Genomic DNA, 20,046 nt, shown 5'->3' on the forward strand with positions numbered 1-20,046 from the left:
ATAAAATGGAAGCATGCAGAATCACCACCCCCAATAAAGGCAAAGGTGCAACCAAGTACTGGCAAGGTAATGCTGTCAGTTTTTTGGGATCTGCATGGTGTAATACTTAACATTACTTTCAAAAGGGATGTACTGTGATGGCAGAGTATTATTCCAACCTCCTCATAAAGCTACATGCTGCCATAAAAAAAAAAAAAAAAAAAAAAGATTAGGAAAGCAGTCAAAAGGTGTTTGCCTGCCCCACTATGATGCCCCTATGCATTCCTCCCATGCTGCAGTGAGGTGTGCCCACAAATGTGGGTTTGAAATATTTCCACATCCTGCTTATTCCCCCAACCTTGTACCCTCCGATTTCTTTCTCTTTCCTGTCCTGAAGTCCTTTCTTTGCAGCAAACACTTTGTTGCTGATGAGGTGATTTCTGCTGCCAAGTCATGGCTTGAAGGACAGTCAAGAGGACGTCTAGAAAACTGCTCAGTGAAAGTGTATTAAGAGGTGGCATATAGGTGTCATTTTGCCTGGTAACTATGCTAAAAAAGTGTAATACATGGTGTTTGTTTAAACCTTCTATTACAACTACTAGTTGAATACAAATCGTTTCTGAACCTCCCTTCATCAGCATCTCCATGTTTTTTTACAATAACGCAAGAGGGAACAATGGCGTCCCCCTTTTCAAACTTTTGAAAAGGAAAAATTAACATGTGTTATTTATAATTTGCACTAGAAAAATTTTTAACTTAACCTGTCCATCATCTTCTGAAACAAAGGATGTTCCCAAACCCTGCGGCCTTTTCATTTGAGAAAGAGTAACATCCAACTTTTGTTGAAGATTACTTGCTGACTGCTCATCTTCATAAATAGGAAAAGAATTTCTAGATTCTTGTCTTCCAGATCTAGTTTCAGAATTGTTAATGCCACTGCTGTCATTAATTTCTTCATTAAAATATGAAATATTAGCTTGTTCAGATGTAACTGCATTTGCAAGTGACACTGTTTCTAGGGAATTTTCAGCATCAATAAGAGGCAGAGCATTCTGGGCATTCTATAAACAAAAATATAAAATAAATTATATTTATAATTTAAAATATTTTAAAAAAAGTTATATTAAATACCTGTATTATGGAAATAAAAATAAAAGATCCACAATTAAAGTTAACTGAAGATCTAGTGCAACTGTTGTAAGGCACAATTAAGCTGGCTAATTACAAAAAAAAAAAAAGAAAAATCCTCTGTGCATTCATTAAAAAGAAAATTAGTGACAAAAATTTGTGCCAACTGTGATTAACATATAAATATATAAATATTAAACCATACATTCTAGTTCCTATCTTGGAACCTTCTTCAGTGGTGTAAAAGACAAGAAATACAATTTAATTATTTCTATTGCTTCTATTTACTGCTTCTACATTCTTTTCACTTTCAATGAAGACAATAGGCATACTGCTTTGGGTCACTGTTGTTGAAGTGGAGGTTTATTGGCATAATGGCCACTATAGCCGAAATGTGCCTGTTACTGTGAGATGATACAAAAAAGGTTTAAAAGTGAGTTAACAAATTTATCATTAATTTTGCCAGCTTAGCGGAAACTTGAAAAATTCTGCTAAGCTGGCATCACCTGCAATAATGTGACAGTTGTAAGGGTTCTTGTAGGTTAGACAGTGACTGGAAAGATGTGATTCTAGCAGCATGTTACTACTAGAATCACATATTACAAGTAGCTGGAAGTCCTATGTCATGGAGATCTTTAAATATGCCACAGAACCAAGTGGTATCAAAGGCATTTTCAATGTCTAAGTATTTGATGTTCGTTTTGGATAAAAACATTCTGTATATTACTTACAGCATATGATCTAACATGGACTGGTTTTTTCAACATTTGAAGGATTTTAGGTACCATACCAATCAGTTGCAGATCATCATTTCCAGTGTCATACCTAAGCAGCAAGGTACGGATCCTGGATGACAGTTAGGCAGATCAGACTGATCCCTGTTGGGGAATGCCAGAAATGATGAGTGGCACTGAGAGCTTGGGTAGTTACTTTTGAAAAAAATCCTGCTAAAGAATAGTAATAATGAGTTCAGAGCTTTGTTATCCAACTTTGGAAGCATAGTATAATATATCCTATCACAGCCTAGTGCACCATGTGCTAATTTTTTTAAAGGATTCCTTTAAAAAATATATATACAGGGTGTCTCAAAAATATTAGTACAAACGTTTAGGGGAGGTAGGTAACATCTAAAGGAATGTGAATCGCATAGGAACCCATAACTGGAAAAGTCACCATAAGTCGGTACACAGCGCTGTTCATCAGTTCGTGAGAGGGAAAATTTCTGGTTTACTCATTCAAGCAGTAGTCGCCGCACGAAGAGCATGCATCGATATACGAACTGTGAGCTGGCAGACATGCACCTAGTGTATGGATTAGCAGAGAGCCCACACGGCGTGTGCCCCCATGCAGCACAACATCGCTTTGCAATAAATGTGTGGGCAGGTATGGTCGGTGACTGCTTAATCGGCCCATACCTGTTACCATCCCGCATGAACTCCGCTAAATATCGGATCTTTCTTGAACAAGTTCTACCAGGGTTACTTGGCGATGTTCCAGCAAATGTGAGATGCAACATTTGGTTTCAACATGACGGGGCGCCTGCCCATTATGGAAGGTGTGTTCGTGACCATTTGAACAGGCGTTTTGGGCATCGATGGATTGGCCGTGGTGACCTCGTTGCCTGGCCCCCATGCTCACCTGATTTATAAAGCCTTGATTTCTTTTTGTGGGGACCCTCAAATCTATCGTGTATGAATCGCCTGTGGAGACGGAAATGGATCTCGTGGCAAGACTCGTCTGCGCTGCTGCTACTGTCAAAGAAACTGCAGGTGTGTTCGACCGTGTCCGCCAATCCATGCTGTGTCGGTGTCACATATGCATCGCGGCTCATGGTGGAACCTTTGAGAATCTGTTGTAACATCATGAAATGCATCCATCTCGTACTCCATTGTTAATATATGTCAAATAAATGTTTGCCACTAATTACTGTCTTGTGCCTCTGCTACTACTTTCCCATGACGTTTCCAGTTATGGGTTCCTATGCGATTCACATTCCTTTAGATGTTACCTACCTCCCCTAAACGTTTATACCAATATTTTTGATACTCCCTGTATACATTAAAGGTTTCATATACAGTAAAGGGCTGATTGTACAAAAAAGACAGCTTAATAATAAAGTTAACATATGCTGCTCAGCTTTACCTTTATCTTTTTGGAAAGATAGATCAAATGCACACATAGCTCATATTTGAGAAAAAGGATTCTGTCAGATCATTTGCTCTCAACATGTATTCCCACCTATCAGGAGTACATATTAAGAGCTGATGCATGTTGTCTGGACAGAATTGCAGACACAAAATTGCAGACAGAATTTTTTTCAAATTTAATCCTAACTCATGACCTTTTCCCAACATTGCTCTGTACTTGTTAAGTAAGTTCTGAGATCTCTTACTATTAATAACTGTAGTACCTACATGTAAAACAATATCACTCATGCCCTTAAAAGACAATATCTGCTCTACAATTTCAACTACTTTTGCCCCCGGCAGACATGCCCTGCACCTATTCTGCCTAACCTTTTTTGAACAATATATTTCTCCTTTCCCTGACAACAGAGTTTGCTATGATTTGATTTTCATGGTGCAAAAATGACTGGGGTTATAGGGCACACCAGGACAAGTTAAAATTCCAAAACAGATCAACATTTTGGTAACCTTTAAAAAGATTATCTCGCAAAAAGTTATATATAGATAATAAAAAAGGTGTATAAGAGTAAAAATTGTCTACAATATAAGAGTAATATATTGTACATGTTTCTATATATTAATGGCTTGTAAAAATTTAAAAACTGCTGACACATGACCATTGTCAGATAAAATCTGACTGAGTATATATTACTTGGTCAGACCGTTAAAAGCAGTAAAACGAGAGTTTCTAAAATTGATACATTCGGTCAAAATATGCTTCACAGATAAAAAAAAGTGTCACACTGCTTGCACATAGGATGTTATCAGCCCTAAGCAGAAAGGAATGTGTCAGAAGACTGTACCCTATGCAGGGCTGATAAGGGCACCACTTACTCTTTATGATTCCTGCACACACTCATATTTGCACTAGACTGCCATAGTTTGATTACAGGCTTAACCTGATATAGTTTATTTGTTATCTGCTGATGCCACAAATCCATAACTTATCCGTAATCCATCAGTAATCCATATAAACTTATCAGTAATCCATAACTTATTATGGATTACTCTCCCTGTAGTCTGTATAGGGGACTGACAGGCCAAGATTATTCGTCTAATATGCTGATTTGGCTGCAGTATCAGTGAAATCATTTCTGCTAATCCCGCAGATCCAGCAGAAGCGGATGTTAAATACACCTCATAGAGAGTGTATATCATCTACTGAATCTGAGACAGGGTTGGACGAGTAACGTATCTCATTACTGATAAAGCCTGCAGTGCACACTCACTGAATCAGTGTGTATAATAAACTGTTGGTATTGGCAGTTTATTTGGCAGCGATCCAGAGTTAACTCTATAGCATTCAGCTCTGCAGTGTATATGCTACATTCAGAGGGAATCTGCTCAGATATAATATTATCTGAGCAGCAGATCCCACACACGATTCCAACTGAGTAACTGGCAAGAAGTCAGATTGTTCAGCTCAGTCTTCTAAATAGAACTAAAGACAGATGGAAGATGAGGTATCAGACTTCGACTCATTCTTAAGCAAGAAGTCACATGCTGGTATTTGAGCATGCTAGTCTGGAAGGGACTGCTTTGGTGATTGGGCAACCTTGTCTACTATGATGTTAAGCTCTCTGAGTAACTCTTGGACACGAATACTGAATGGATGGTTGTCAGTCTGACATGTTATAAAGATTTTTCCATAATGGCTCAAAAATAGATGTCCACATAGGACGTCTGGCAGGGAGTTCAGCTTAAATGCATACTGTAGAGACAACTTTTTTTGTTGAAGCGACAAGGATGGTTCGTTTGCTCCGACATATAGACTTTGGACAAGTGATGTTCTGAATGCACTAGTAGCAATGCAAATGGTCTGATAGTGAATAGAGTCAAACCACCGAAGTATGCTATTTCTAGTAGATGCATATAGCTGACCCATAGTCTAATTTTGATCGTACAAATGCATGATACAGACAGAGCAAAGTACACCAAGAAGTAAAAGAAAGAGCACAGAGAATGTTCAGCCCTCTCATACACATTGTGCGAAGCTGAAGAATGTTCGAAGAATGCCAGCTTTTTGTCAAATACAGGTCTCAACGCTTGCGACAAAAATGGATGCAAACACCCTTCTTTGGTGAGAACCTGAAACCATTGACCACTGACCGGGAGTTAAGACAATCGGTGGTTTGTTGCAAATGTCACTAAATAATCTTTTTTTTTTTTTTTTTTGATTTGGTAGTTGTTGGCGCATCGGCTTCTGTGGCCATATTGCACCTCCCAAGGTTTTTGCAGTACTTTGATCCAAGCCCGAGGCGGGAATCGAACCAGCGACCTTTGGGTTGCCTGGCAGGTACTTTACCCACCACTAAATAATCCTTATGTTGTATGACTGGGAGAATGTGGTGAAGTCATTGATATAGAGTGAACACTTTATGGTCAGAAGCTGTTCAGTAACAGAGTTCTTTAATGGCAAAAAGCATAACACTTAAAACAGATTCTTGTGGTACTTCCTCCTCTCAGCAAAAGGAAAGTGAGAGACTGTCGATCCTAGTTGAACTTGGAAAAATCAATGGGATAAAAAGATTTTATTGAAAACATAGAGGTGACTTCTTAGACCATTATTGGTATTTTAAAGATCTTTTAAAATACTAAATCTCCAACTTGTGTCATACACTTTTTCCGTATCAATAAAGATGGACATCAGGGGCTCTTTTTAGAAAAGCACCTCAAATAGATATTTCCATTCTATTAATGAGTCTGAAGTGAACCCCCTTCCTTCGGAATCAGCACTGCATGCTGGAGAGGTAATTTGTTTCCAAGTACCATAAAAGATGAGTGTTGACCATTCTCCACAATATTTTGCACAAAGCAATAGGATGGTAATTTTTGGGAAATTTAGGATCCCTTTCTGGCTTAGGAAAACCAAGAATAGTTGCCTTGGCCAGCACTCTAGAAACTGCTCTTTGAGGAAAATTCTGTTGTATAGGAAGTGTAGGTGTTCTATGAATTTTGTTGACAGATATTTAATTATTTCATAATGGATGTCATCTGGTCTAACACTTGATTTGGAAGAGTCAGAGGTGTTTTCAGCTCATGTATGGTAAATGGCCCATTATATAGGTAAACATCCTTTGATGTAAGGGACTGTTTTTCAGTTTTGTGTTTAAGGGTTTGGGTTTAGTATAACATTTTTCTGGTGCATTAGCAACAATGGCTATTATGTACCAAGACAAGGTAAAAATAGATTCTGGTAACTTTAAAAAAGTTATCTGGTCAAAAAGTTAAGAATGCATATATGTATAAAAGGCAGTACAGTCAGTCCTCGTATAGCACGATAGTTGTGTTCCTAGAAACTCTCGTGCAATGCAAAATCGTGCAATATAAACAACAGGTCCTATGGGAAAAACAGGGTTAGGTGCCGACCACCCAAGATTGAACACACATTTGTAACCAAAACATTACCAAACAATAAATAATCGTAATAAAATACTTACGTATTTTATTACGACTATTACGTAATAAAATATTGCTAATGCTTTTGCTTCTATCGTAAGCAAACTTGTTTTTTGTTTGATTTTCTATCCAAACAGATAACATCCGTTCCATCTCTTCCAATTCTTTGTGTCTTAATCTAATGGATTTTAATTACACTTTGAGTTGTTCCTGCTATGAAAGTTGTTTTTATTTTCTCTGCATTCTTTGTAATTCTCGGCGTTGCCTCATTTAGGTCTGTAGCACTTGCAATATCACATGGTCTTTCATTTCGCTCAAAGCTTTTCACAATTTCAAATTTTTCTCTGTCAACAGAGGCGGACTGGCCATAAGCCTTACCGGGGAAACCCCGGTGGGCCGGAGGCCGGTGTGATTTTGGCCATAAACCATAGTATGAGGCCACTATAAATTTTCCCGGGTAAGAATTTTTGACCCAGTCCACCTCTGTTTATCGATATTGCTTTTCTTTTTCTCTCCAAATCTGCAGTGTCTTCGCCAGGACGCTTCCTTTTCACACCTTTTAAGTATTTTACTCATTTTTAGGGAATAAAGCACGATTACAAAATGAGGAGGCACCCTTGAAACACATAAACAAAGGTGCGCGGGTGTAGCACTGAATAAACAACACCGTAAAGGCAGAGATACACTATTAACACCTCACATTTTACTGAAGCACATTTCTACTACCATAAAACAATAAAAACAATTTCCAGTTGCATTTCTGCTAGTGGAATCTGTTATAAACTGGTAGTAAACTCGATCTAATTGCATTTGCGATTATACCGATTGCTGGAATTGTGTTGGTTTTTACGTTATTATGGTGAAATGTGTTTCCCCTTCACTGATAAAAAACATAAATACATTTTCAGAATCTTCTCTTCATTCCTATCATGTTGCGTTCGGTTGGGGTGATTCTGTGTTCGACTGCCATTTCTTGTGGCGCCTCCGTAGCCAGGTGGGAAGGAGCAGCAGTGCGTAGCATACGCTTCTTGATTAGACCGGGGTTCGAGCCCGTCACCACCAAATACGGAAGATACGGAAAGGTCAGGGAATGACCACCGCATATCCCGGAGCAATATGGCCTTAGTTGCTAATGCTCCTAAAACACCAAATAACAACAACAACAAGCCATTTCTTGTAAACACAAATTGTGCATAAGCGAATTCGGTTCGTGTTATATAAGATATCGTTCCTCTATTTATAAATCGTGTATGATCGAATTTGTGTAGTGCAAACACATGTTATACGAGGACTGACTGTATATATTCTAAAAATGTATGCTTTATTTTATATATATGTATATAAATTAATAAGTTGTCATTGTTGGATAAAATCTGACTGAGTGCATACAGCTCAGTCAGATGGTTAAAAGAGGTAACACGAAAATTACTAAAATCTGGACAGTCAGTTAAAATGTGTCTAATAGATAAAACTGTGTCACAGGACTCACACATAGGAGGGTCATCAGCCCTTAAAAAATATAAATGTTTCAGATGACTGAAACATTTATATACAGGCAACATTAAATTTATAAACATAAAATACAGGCTTTATAACATGTAATTTATCAGTAGTCTGTCTATTCCATGAATCCTATCATTGGGAGTGAATCTTCTGGTGTATTATTTGCCCATAGACTGTAAGGAGACTGACAGGCAACAATTATTAGGGAGGAATTGCTGATTTGGCTGTCAGCCAAATCATTTCCCCTAATCCCAACGTGGCTGGGAATCCAGCAGAAACAGATATCATATTCACATTCATAGAGAGAGAGAGCGAATCTTCTGCTGAACTTGAAACAGAACTGGGTGAGGATTATATCTCACTGAAAATAAAAGCCTGTAAGATGCTCAAAGAATCCGAATATAAAAAGAACCATTGGTGCTAGAATTTACTAATAAGATCCAAGGTTAACCTATAGCATGCAGCTCTGTAATGAATATGCTGCATTCAGGGAGAATCTGCTCTGATATAGTGGTGTCTGTAAAGACAGCAGAAGATCCTACATATAATTCCGACTTCGAGCTGTCTGTATAAACTGGCGCGAAGTCAGAATGTTCAGCTCTGTGTGCCAAATAAAGCTGCAGGTAGACAGACGATGGAGTGTCCGACTTTCCCATTTTTAAAGGAAAAGTCGCATGCTGGAACATGAGCATGCCAGGTGGAAGAGGCTGCTTTGGTGTTTGGGCAACCTTGACTACCTTGATTTTAAGTTCTTTGACTAGCTCTTGGAGACGAATACCAAAAGAACGATTGGTAGTCTGATGGGTATTGTACAAACTTTCCCATCTTGGCTCAAAAACGGTTGGCCACATAGGATGGTGTGGCAGGAAATTCAGTTTTAAAGTATATTGAAGAGACAACCACTTACATCAAAGCAATAACGGTGCTTCAACATATAGTCTCTGAACAGGAGATGTTCGATGTGCTCCAGTAGTCATACGAATAGCCTGATGATGGATAGGGTCCAGCCATTGAAGTACGCTGCCTCTGGCTGATGTGTATACTTGGGACCTGTAGTGTAGTTTGGATCACAGAAGTGCACGTAAATGCATAGCAGGTCTGCACCCCAGGATGTAGAGGACAGAGAGCGAAGAATATTAAGGCCTCTTGTGCACTTTGTATGGAGTTGATGGATGTGATCTAGAAAGGTCAACTTTTTATCAAATACAAGTCTCAAGAATTTTGTGTCTGACACTACTGGAATAGCATTTTGTCCAAGCCTTAATTCAGGTTCAGGATGTTACGTTTATGCAGAGTCTTCTGTGTCGAGAACCTGAATCCATTAGCAAGTGTCCAGGAATAGAGACGATCAATAGCTTGTTGCAGTTGTCTTTCAATTTTGTTGTATGACTGAGAAAATATGGTAAGGTCATCAACATAGAGGGTGCTGTTTACCATTGGAGGAAGTTGTTCTCTGTTGGAATTTACTTTGATGGTGAAAAGCATACACGTAATACTGATCCGTGCAGTACTCCCTCTCTCATCCAAAATGGACGAATCCTACACAAACTTGGAATTTCAGCTTGGCTAGAAAGTTTTTAATAAAAATTGGGAGATGCCCTCTAAGATTGTCATGTCATGCAAATCTCAGGTCTTGCAAATCTTTTAAGATGCCAAATCTCCAAGTTGTGTCATACACTTTCTCCATGTCAAAGAATACAGACACCAAATGTTCACATTTTAGGAAAACATCCAAGATGGATGTTTCCAGTCTAATAAGATGGTCCAGAATGGACCTGTTTCTGTGGAAGCCACACTGAATGTTGGAGAGAAGGTGGTTTGATTCTAAATACAATTTAGAACCATTAAACAAAAATTAACCATTCTCTCCAGGATTTTGCAGACAGCTGGTCAGAGCAACAGGATGATAATTAGTAGAGATTTTAGGATCCTTTCCTGGCTTCGCAAAGGCAAGAACAATTGCCATACCAGTATAGATTTTGTGATCCATAGATGTTGGTGAAAGATGCTTAATCATTTCATAATGGATGCCATCTGGTCCAACAGCACTTGCTTTAGAGCTCTTTTTAATTCCTGCATAGTGAATGGCTCGTTATAGGAACAAAGGCCCTTTGGCACGAAATTTAGTGCCTGTTTTTCTCTTTGATATTTGAGGACCAGAAACTCTGGAGAATAGGAAGATATAACAGTGATGTTTGAAAATGTTTCTCCAAGAGCAGTGGCTATTGCAGTTGGCTCTGCAATAGTGCATCCCTTATATTATAGTCTAGGATCGATGAGATGTATATTTTCCCTTCATTTTCTGGATTTTATCCCAGACCACCTTAGTGCTAGTAGACTGGATAATAGATGATCTAAAACGGATCCATGATTCCTTCCGACTCTGACGGCGAGTGTAGCATGCTTTGGCTTGTGCACATTTAAAAGCTATAAGGTTGGCTGTGGTAGGATATCTCCAGAATATCCCCCAAGCTTTGTTTTGAGCCTTTTTCACTTCTGTGCATTGTGAATTCCACTATGGTTTGGGAAAAGGTGGAAACCAGGCAGATGTGTTTGGGATTGCAATTGCAGCTGCATGGACGATATTTTCTGCAATGTACGTGACTGCGTCATTGATAGGCTCCTGACTGACTGCATCAGTGATTTCAAAATTTGTCTGATGTTGAAAGGCATTCCAGTCAGCCTGATCAAACTTCCACTGCAGTAACCTAAAAGGAAGACACAGTCTCCCACTGTGTAAGCAGGTTATCACAGGGAAGTAATCACTTCCATATGGATTCTCTTCCGCTTCCCAAATGAGAGAAGGGGAGTGTATAGAAAGATCAATGGCAGAAAATGCATGGGTAGGTGTGTGTGGAAGAAGGAAGGGAAAGATAATTGTCATTGAGCATGTGTTCTATGACTTGTCCCCTTCCATTGATGCTAGCACTACCCCACAGTGTATTATGTCAATTAAAATCTCCAAGAAGTAAAAAAGGGCAAGGCAGCTACATTACAAAATCATCAAGGTCTTTCTGGGAGGTGTCAATCAAAGGTGGCAAATAGATAGAGCAGATGGTTAGCAAAAAACCCACTGTAAGTCGAATTACAACAGCCTGTATGCTGGTTGTAAGTAGCAAGGGCTGTACTGGAGTCTGGTTGCCCACAAGGATAGCCACTTCTCCATGAGCAGGACCATCTGCAATTCTATCCTTAAGAAAAATTGTGTTGTTACACATGGTGGGGTCTTCATTTGTCTTTAGGTAAGTCTCCTGCAAGCAAAAGCAAACTGGCTCATGTTTTTGCAGGAGGGCCTTGATGTCGTCAATATTTTGCTGGAATCCAAGACAATTCCATTGTATGAATTCAGACATTATTTTGGCTTGGTAGTTTCATCAGGTGGCTTCCGGGGTGCTGAGGGCTTACTTTTTGTCAATCTTGGATTTATCTTTTTTGGGGAAGTATGAACACTGACCTGTGTCCATTTCTTCCTCTGCAAAGAGTTCCAAGACTGATTCGTCCGGTACCTCCTTGTCCTGTACATCCATTGTTTAGAAGAACTCTTTATTACATACAAAAGGCACATGCCACACACAATACCCTTGTTTCTAGTATTACAGGTGACTCTTCCGATCTTTTTTGGCTTTTCTTTAGCACTTGGTTTTGGTAGTGGTGGAGCACTAGGAGGTACAGGTGTAGGAGTGGAAGCTGACTGTTTTTTGGGTTGGCTTTTGTGAATGCAATAAATAGCTTGCAATCTGAGTGAATAACTCTCTTGGTGGTATAGTCATTTCAGTTTGTGTACCGATAATGCACTTCACAGAAACCTTCTGAGCATATGAAGGCTTCCCGCTATTTATTGATTGGATGTGTTTTTTAGTTTTTGAATTTCTTTTTCATCCTTCCACCGCTGATGGAAGGATGAAAAAGTAAACAGGGTGCTCTCCATGGCAATTTACACAGATCGGTTTTTAAGCTGAACATTCCTTGCTCTTGTGGTCTTTAGCACCACAAGCACAAGCAGGGTTACCATAACAAGCTGTTTGTGAGTGGCCGTATTTTTGACATTTAAAACAGCTCAGCGAGTTTGGAATGTAACTCCTCACTGGGCAGTTTAAGTACCCTGCCTTGATGGAACTTGGATTCTGTGGGGTGTTAAATATTAGGATGAGAACTTGAGTAGGAAAGAGATTCCCATCCTTTCGCATTGATATTCTCTTGACAAACGTCAGTCCTTGGTCTTTCAATTCAGAGCAGATCCCTTCTTCAGAGACATGAAGGTGGTCCCACTCTGATATGACACTTCATATAGAGTTTTGTTGGGTGTTACACTAATTGGTACGTGGAAGGAATAATAGAAGTCATCCATGGATGTAGCTTTCAAGATTTTTTCTGCTTGCTTCGTGCTTGAAGTTTCAACTAAAAGGTCGCCAGAACGCAACCATTTTATGGATTTTGGTGATCCTGCCAACCCTTCTAATCCTTTCTGGATGTAGAAGAGTGACATCTTCCTGATTGATTGCTCTCCGGTGGAATGGAGAATGAGGAAAAGCAGTGTTTTATCCTCACTATTAGATGGTGTTTTATCCTCAATTCTGGCTCTTTTAACAGAATTGGTGTCAATCTCATCTGATTGATTAGGTAGGGGCCTTGTAGGGTCCCAGAAGAAGTAGGATTTAAATTACTCATATGAGTAAGGTAAAAATTTCCAATGCCCTAAGTACCTCACCCACCATGGAGCCCTATGGGGGACTAGCATGAACTAGCAGGTATTGCGTACACAAATGGGATGCCAAGTTCGCTTAGGGGCACCGTAGCCACGTTTCCAATAAGCTTTGATCCCATACCAGGACCAAAGAGAAGGAGATTGGAACACAGTTGACCCTAGCAGTAAGAACCACTCGCCAGTTGATCCCAGTCGGAGCCGGTCAGGAATCTTGCGTCTTGTAGAAGCGGGTGCCGAAATCGAAATGGTGTATTAATGCTGGGCCCCCCTCAACCACCAGGTTTCCCCGGGTAGCGGCACATGGCCGCACATGCTCGATTCCAATGATGTAACCCTGGAACCAAGGTATGGGCATTAGATCCCAGTGATGCTAATCTGGAAGGCCAGCAGCATCACTGGGAGGTGCCCACGGCGAGGGGCATATGTTTAAGGACCAGAAACTGGGAAGTAAAATGATGTTACTGAGATGTTATAAAATGTTTCCCCCAAGGCTATTGCAAATGAGTCTGCAATAGTGCATCCATTATATTCTAGGACCGATAAGGTATGTGCTGTGTATTTTCCCTTAATTTTCTGGATTTTATCCCAAATCACCTTAGAGCTGGTCATTTGGGTGAGAGAAGAAGTAAAATGGATCCAGGATTTCTTTTGGTTTTGAGTTCAGATATAACGTGCTTTAGCACATGGGCATTTAAAAATTATGAGATTAGCTATAGTATGATATCATTGAATTAACAGGCTTTGTTTTATGACTTTTTTGCTGCTGTGCATCCTGAATTCCACCACAGTTTAGGAAATGGTGGAAATCAGGTGGATGTTTTGGGTATTGCAATTGCAGTTGCACAGATAATACTTTGTGTGATGTATGTGACTGTATCACTGATAGGCTCCTGACTAACTGCAGTGATGTCAAAATTTTCCAGATGTTGAAAGGTATTATAGTCAGCTTCATCAATCTTCCACCATGGCAACATAAAAAGAAGAAATTCTGCTCTTGTGTGAACTTGTTTACGATATTGTAATTAATTCAGCACTGCCAACAAGAAGTGCAAAGTTTCCCACCACAGCATTATTTAGTTTCTATTAGTTTCTATCAAGTGCTGTAGTTCTAAACTTCACACCCTTTTTATTTTCCATAATGGCATCTAAAAAGGTGGTGAGAAAAGAAGGCACATAAATTTATGTGCCTTCCTTAAAATACAGTACAATATAGTATTACAATGTTTAATGTTTTTTTTATTTCACAGTACGGCACTTTCTCATAACATTCTAGAAACTTCAGCAACTTTATATACTTCTTTTAAGTTTCATGGACATTCACATTTAAAGAATCTTATTTAAGAAAAAGGTTCCCTCTCCCCCATATAGTCTGCAAATTGAGGTTTTACTGTAATTCACTGAACTGAATTTTTCATAAAACAAATTTTGTTAAGACAAGGTTCACATTCTGTGTTTGTTAATTCGTTATCTTAACAAAGATAAAGCTTGTCTTAACAAATGTGAATCCAGGATGATTACTGGATGATTTCTGCAATAGAATCCAGTAATAGAAGTCATCCAGGAACTGGAAGTATCATAAAAGTTTTATTTAAACTGTATTTATTCAAACAGAACATTACTATTATCTAGCCTTCCTGCCACTTTGAAACATTTAAGTTTAAATTAATATTTATTTAAATAAATTTGACAGAGTGAGCAGAAACTTAAGAAAATTATTATCCTTACCACAGCATCAACAATATCTGAGCTTTCATTCTCACTATAGAGATCAGTATCACTTTCTCCTGTTCCTGACACAACTTCCATCACTTCCGAATCAGAACTCATGTTCAAATCTTTGGAATCAACCCATATTCAAAACTTAAAACTGAAAAATTAAAAACATAAATTATATTACAAATATGAAATCTTCATTGGCAATTTATAAAAACAAAAGTCCTCTAATAATAATCATCAGCAGTAAGAATCATTGAATAATTGCCAACTTCAAATCATAAATAAATAAGTCATTCAGTTCTATTATTCTTTCAACTGAATTTCAACTTTGGTAATGGTATAGACTAGTGGTCTATAGGCCTGGAAAAAACTGATAACATTCAGACTCAGGGCAGGTTTGGGCTTGTTTGAGATTGAACTAATCATATTATAACAAAATTATAGGCTATTTTCAGTTTGAAATTGTAATATTGCTTATTAAAAACAATTTGATTTCTGACCAGTTGAATCAATTACTCTCTTATGACATCTCCCTTCTCATATTTGCCTGGACATACTGATCACCAAGAGGAGTTGTGCATGTGATTGGTATAGGTCCCAGAACATCTGTGACCTATACCAATATGCTCTTTATATAGATAATTAACTCTGAATCTTTTTTACTGAATGTTTACTACATTGCTTAATAATCAAAGAAATACCATGTACAAGTTAAATTATAAAGTTGAAAAAATATTACACGTAAAAACTATGACTCAAATAAGCAAGGTACAGATATGTGCTCTGATTTATACTGTTTCCAAAACAGAAATAATGCAAACTCTTGCCTGAGCAAAATTGTAATGTTCTACCCTGCAAGGGTTTTTATGTAAGAGTTTACTACCTACCTATACATTACTATTGATATAATATATTATACTGATATGTCATACATTAATACTGATATATATTTTTTTTGAAAGTTAAGTTATTCAAAAAAAAACTATTTTTAGTTTGTTGTTAAAATGGAGATCATGTCTGTCCAGTTCAGAAAAGGGAGCAAAGTAATATTACAGGCAAGTTACTGTTATGGATAAAGGGATGTTTGAGTGACAGGACAAAGAAAGCAGTTAACAGCCACTGCTCTTCATGGACTAATGTTATTAGCAAGATCCCACATGATTCAGTGCTGGGTCCGCTTACTGCTTTTGTTATTTATTAATGATATTGTTGAAGATATATCGAGCTTAATGTCAAAGTTCATTGATGTTATAAAGATTGGCAGGGTGGTTAACAACAGGCCACTGTAACAAGACCTAGAAAAATTAGTCATGTTCTGAGAAGTCAAAATTGATATTTAACATGGACACATGCAAGGAACAGCACTTAGCAGGTGCAGTGTCTTGAAGAATTAAAAAGCCTTACAGTCTGATATGAAGTTCTCTGAGCAGTGCAGAGAAGGCAGTGCAGAAGGCAGACAGACCATTGAGATCTAACAATGATATACAGGAATTCTGCCAGAAGAGTAAGATAATTAGCCCATTATATATGGTAATTTTCCTATCTGGGACAAGGAGGTGATTATTGTGTTGTGTGAGGCCTTGGTTAGGCTGCATCTTAAATACTGCATGGAAGCCTCATTTTAGAAGGGATGTAGATCTGTTGCAACACACACACACACACACGAGCGAGAGAGAGAGAGAGAGAGAGAGAGAGAGAGAGAGAGAGAGAGAGAGAGAGAGAGAGAGAGAGAGAGAGAGAGAGAGAGAGAGAGAAAGAGAGAGAGCAGCAAGTTTAGTCAAGAGCACAAAAAGGAATTCTTACCAAAGATATTTCAGTTCTGTAAACTGCACACATCTGGAAACTACGCAGGCTCCTAAGCACTTGTGAGGAGTCCTGTATAACGTGCTTAAAGCCGTAAATGGATTGAGTAAACTAAATTCTGATGGCATAGTTATTCTTTTATGAACAATCCACACAAAAATACACAAATTTAAATTGGAAAAGGATGGTTACAAGGTAAACATGTGAAAATTTGCTATCAGTCAGACTGTAATTATTAGAACAAACCCTTCCATCTAGTGTTGTGGAAGTATGTACAGTAGTCTAAATAAATTTAAATAACAATTAAATAAATCATCAGAAAGAACGGGCAAATGAAGCAGTATTTTTTTTCACTGATTCTATATAAGCTTGTTGCCTTGTATCATTTTGCCACCAACAATACTACCGCCACCAACACCACCACTACAGAAAAAAAAATGATAAAAGTGAAAGAATAAACTGCCTTTCAACTTTCACAAAGTTAAAATATTCCTTAATCAAGACTAAATAAGGAACCACATAAAAATAAGACAGCCATTTATTTGACGTTTGACTAATTTTTTTCTGTTTTAAAAGTAAAATAAGGAAAGAGTATTTCTTAAAACACACAAAGAAAATTGTAATGTCTGGCCAAGTATGAGTTTCCTTGATTACAAGGAACATCATTTTCCTCTGAAAATGGGTTAGACTAAATGAACTTGCTTACACTATTTTCTTATACTCAAAGTTGACTCGGCCAAATTCAAAGTAAGATATATTTCTGTACATAATATTTACAAGGTAAGATTTTGAAAAAACATCACATGCAAATTATACAAGCATTACAAATTCCAAAAGAAACTAACTTGGAACTGTGGAACAAAGGGTTGCTGTGCATTGTTGGATTCTTCCTCTTGCGCAGATTACTCACCTGAGAGGACATAGATTCAAATGGAAGAAAGACAATTGTAGAATAGATGTGCGGAAATTTGCCTTAAGCCAGCGGGTGGTTGATAGTTGGAACAAACATCCATCTGTTTTAGTGGAGGTCAAGAGCTTAAATAAGTTCAAGGCAGAACAAGACAAAACTTTTGAAGTAAATGTATGGGTGAAATGGGACGGAGTTTTTTTTTTTTTTTTTTTTGGCTGATGCTATATAAGCTTATGCTAATGCTTCATATGCTTCTGCTAATGCTAACTTGGACTTAACTTGTGTGACTACCTTAAAATTAAATGCTAAGCTCATAACAAACTTTTTAAAAAATTCTTCTTTCTAAGTTCAGAAACAAAATTAACATAATGAATTTTGTTTTTATAGTTCCTTCAACGATCACTATTTTTTTTTTTTTTTGACAGCTCAGTAGCTATATTGGCGGATACTTTCAAATCAAGAAAAGGGTTTTTTTTCTCCCCAATCTGCTTTATCTTTGGCAATCCAAAGTAGATTATATCCTACCTAAAATACTAATTTTACAACAGAGACCTACTCTTCTCACATGTTCCATTTTTATTTTGCTTGTTATCAAAGAGAATGGAAATTATATTCAAAAAAGGATATCAATTTCTTTTTTTCTTTTTTTTTTCACTGTCTTAACAACATGTACCAAATGATCCCGGAATCAATTCATATACGAAGTGAACATATCACTTATGTTTGTCTATATACAATAGCATTTAGCAGATATACTAAATGTTGCCCTTTCATTCCATGAAACTTTCCCTTTTATTGTAGTAGTAGTAGTAGTGGCATGTGATGCAAGAAAGCAAGTGTATGAGCTTATGCAGCATCAGCCGAGAAAAAAAAAAAAAAAAAAAATCACACCATTCCCTCCAAATGCCTGTCCAGTTCCTCCTTAAATTTATTCAACCTATCAACTTCCACAACAACAGATGGAAGTTTGTTCCAGCAATTAACAACCCGCTGGCTAAAGGCAAATTTCCACACATCTATTCTACATATGTCCTTTCTTAATTGGAATTTATGCCCCCTTAGGTTCGTAATCTGAATCAGAATTCAGCGTATTCAACCTATTCAAGGCCTTATACACCTCAATCAGATCACCGCACAGGTGCCTAGTCACCAGCCACTGCAATTTGCAGAACTTAAGCCTCTCTTCGTAAGAGGATCCCTTCATTCCCCTCACCAATCTTGTTGCCCTTCTCTGTACACGTTCATGCAAAAATATATCCTTCCTAAAATGAGGCCTCCAGACCTGTACGCAGTACTCAAGGCGTGGCCTGACCATTGCCTTATACGGAGGGACAATCACCTCCTTTTCCCTGCTAGCAAAATTCCTATATATCATTGACAAAACCCCATGACCTGCCCTGGCAGCCTGTCTGCATTGCTCAGAAAACTTCATATCTGACTGCACAATTACTCCCAAGTCCTTTTCATTTTCTACCACCTTAAGTGTAGTACCACACACTTGGTACGTTTCTCTGGGGTTACTTCTACCCATACGCAGTACTTTGCATTTGTCAAGTTAAACTTCAGTTGCCACTTCTTAGCCCATCTGCCCAAATTATCTAGATCCTGCTGCAGTAGCACACTGCCATTGCTGTCATTAACAACCCTGCCAACCTTTGTATCATCTGCAAACTTCAACATTAAGCCTGATATACCTTCATCAATATCATTGATAAATATAGAAAACAACAGTGGACCCAACACCGAACCCTGTGGGACTCCACTAATAACATTAGTCCACGAAGAGCAGCACTCATTGATTACCACCCTCTGTCTTCTCCCGCTTAACCATCCTTTTATCCATTGTAGCAACTTACCCTTAATACCATTCTGCTCCAATTTGTACAATAGTCTTCCATGCGCAAAAGTGTCAAAAGCTTTCCTGAAATCCAAATATATGATATCAAATTATTTTTTGCATCCAGTTCCTTTGTAACCACATCATAATATCCTATCAAATTTGTCAAACAAGACTTTCCCTTAACAAACCCATGCTGTGTCTGAATTATTGCTGCAGTCTTGTCTAGATGATCCCACAATGCATCTTTAACCAGTGACTCATTATTTTACCTGGAATAGAAGTTAAACTAACTGGTCTGTAATTACTCGTGTCACCCTTCGATCCCCCTTTGTGAATTGGGGATACATTTGCACATCTTCAGTCCGTGGGAACCTCCCCTAAGTCCAAGGATGCTCTCATAAATGGCTAAGGGTTTGCTTAGTTGCTTTGCCACCTCCTTTAATATAACTGGATAGTTCCCATCAACCCCAGGTGCTTTTCTTAGGTTAAACTTCAACAATTTCTCCTCCACTTTGCTCTCAGTTATTACAAAATCATTAAGTATCCTGCTACAATTTGATAACCTTCTGCCATTTTCAAACCTTAATAATTCCTCATGTGTGAATGTAGATGCAAAATACTCATTCAGTTTGTTTGCTATCTGAGCAGGATCATCAACAGTCGAACCATCGATGTCAAGTGGACAAATCAGATTCATCCCCTTCCTTTTAGAGTTTATATAAGTAAAGAAATCCTTGATGTTTTCTTAGCATCTTTTGCCAAGGATTTCTCGTAATCTCCCTTCGCCTGCCTAACCTCCTTTGTGACCTGATTACAGACTAGCTTATATCTGCCATAGGCTTCTGAGTCACTTGATAATTTATATGCATCCCATACA

General features: G+C 38.1%; 1 protein-coding gene across 1 annotated transcript in view; it reads right to left on the reverse strand.

Annotated features, from left to right (window-relative positions):
* mus302 (mutagen-sensitive 302) overlaps positions 1 to 20,046 on the reverse strand; it is a 279,343-nt gene that overhangs the window by 245,869 nt on the left and 13,428 nt on the right. The window contains exons 2-3 of the mRNA XM_090389437.1: positions 14,626 to 14,767; positions 741 to 1,040 (exon numbers count right to left, since the gene is read on the reverse strand). Of these exons, the coding sequence (XP_090245563.1) occupies positions 741 to 1,040; positions 14,626 to 14,727 (402 nt within the window). The 5' untranslated portion in view covers positions 14,728 to 14,767. The remainder of the gene's footprint in view (positions 1 to 740; positions 1,041 to 14,625; positions 14,768 to 20,046) is intronic.

The sequence above is a fragment of the Mastigoproctus giganteus genome, unplaced genomic scaffold (genome assembly GCF_048544385.1).
Source record: "Mastigoproctus giganteus isolate SK-2022 unplaced genomic scaffold, ASM4854438v1 scaffold_18, whole genome shotgun sequence".
Classification (NCBI taxonomy): domain Eukaryota; kingdom Metazoa; phylum Arthropoda; class Arachnida; order Uropygi; family Thelyphonidae; genus Mastigoproctus; species Mastigoproctus giganteus.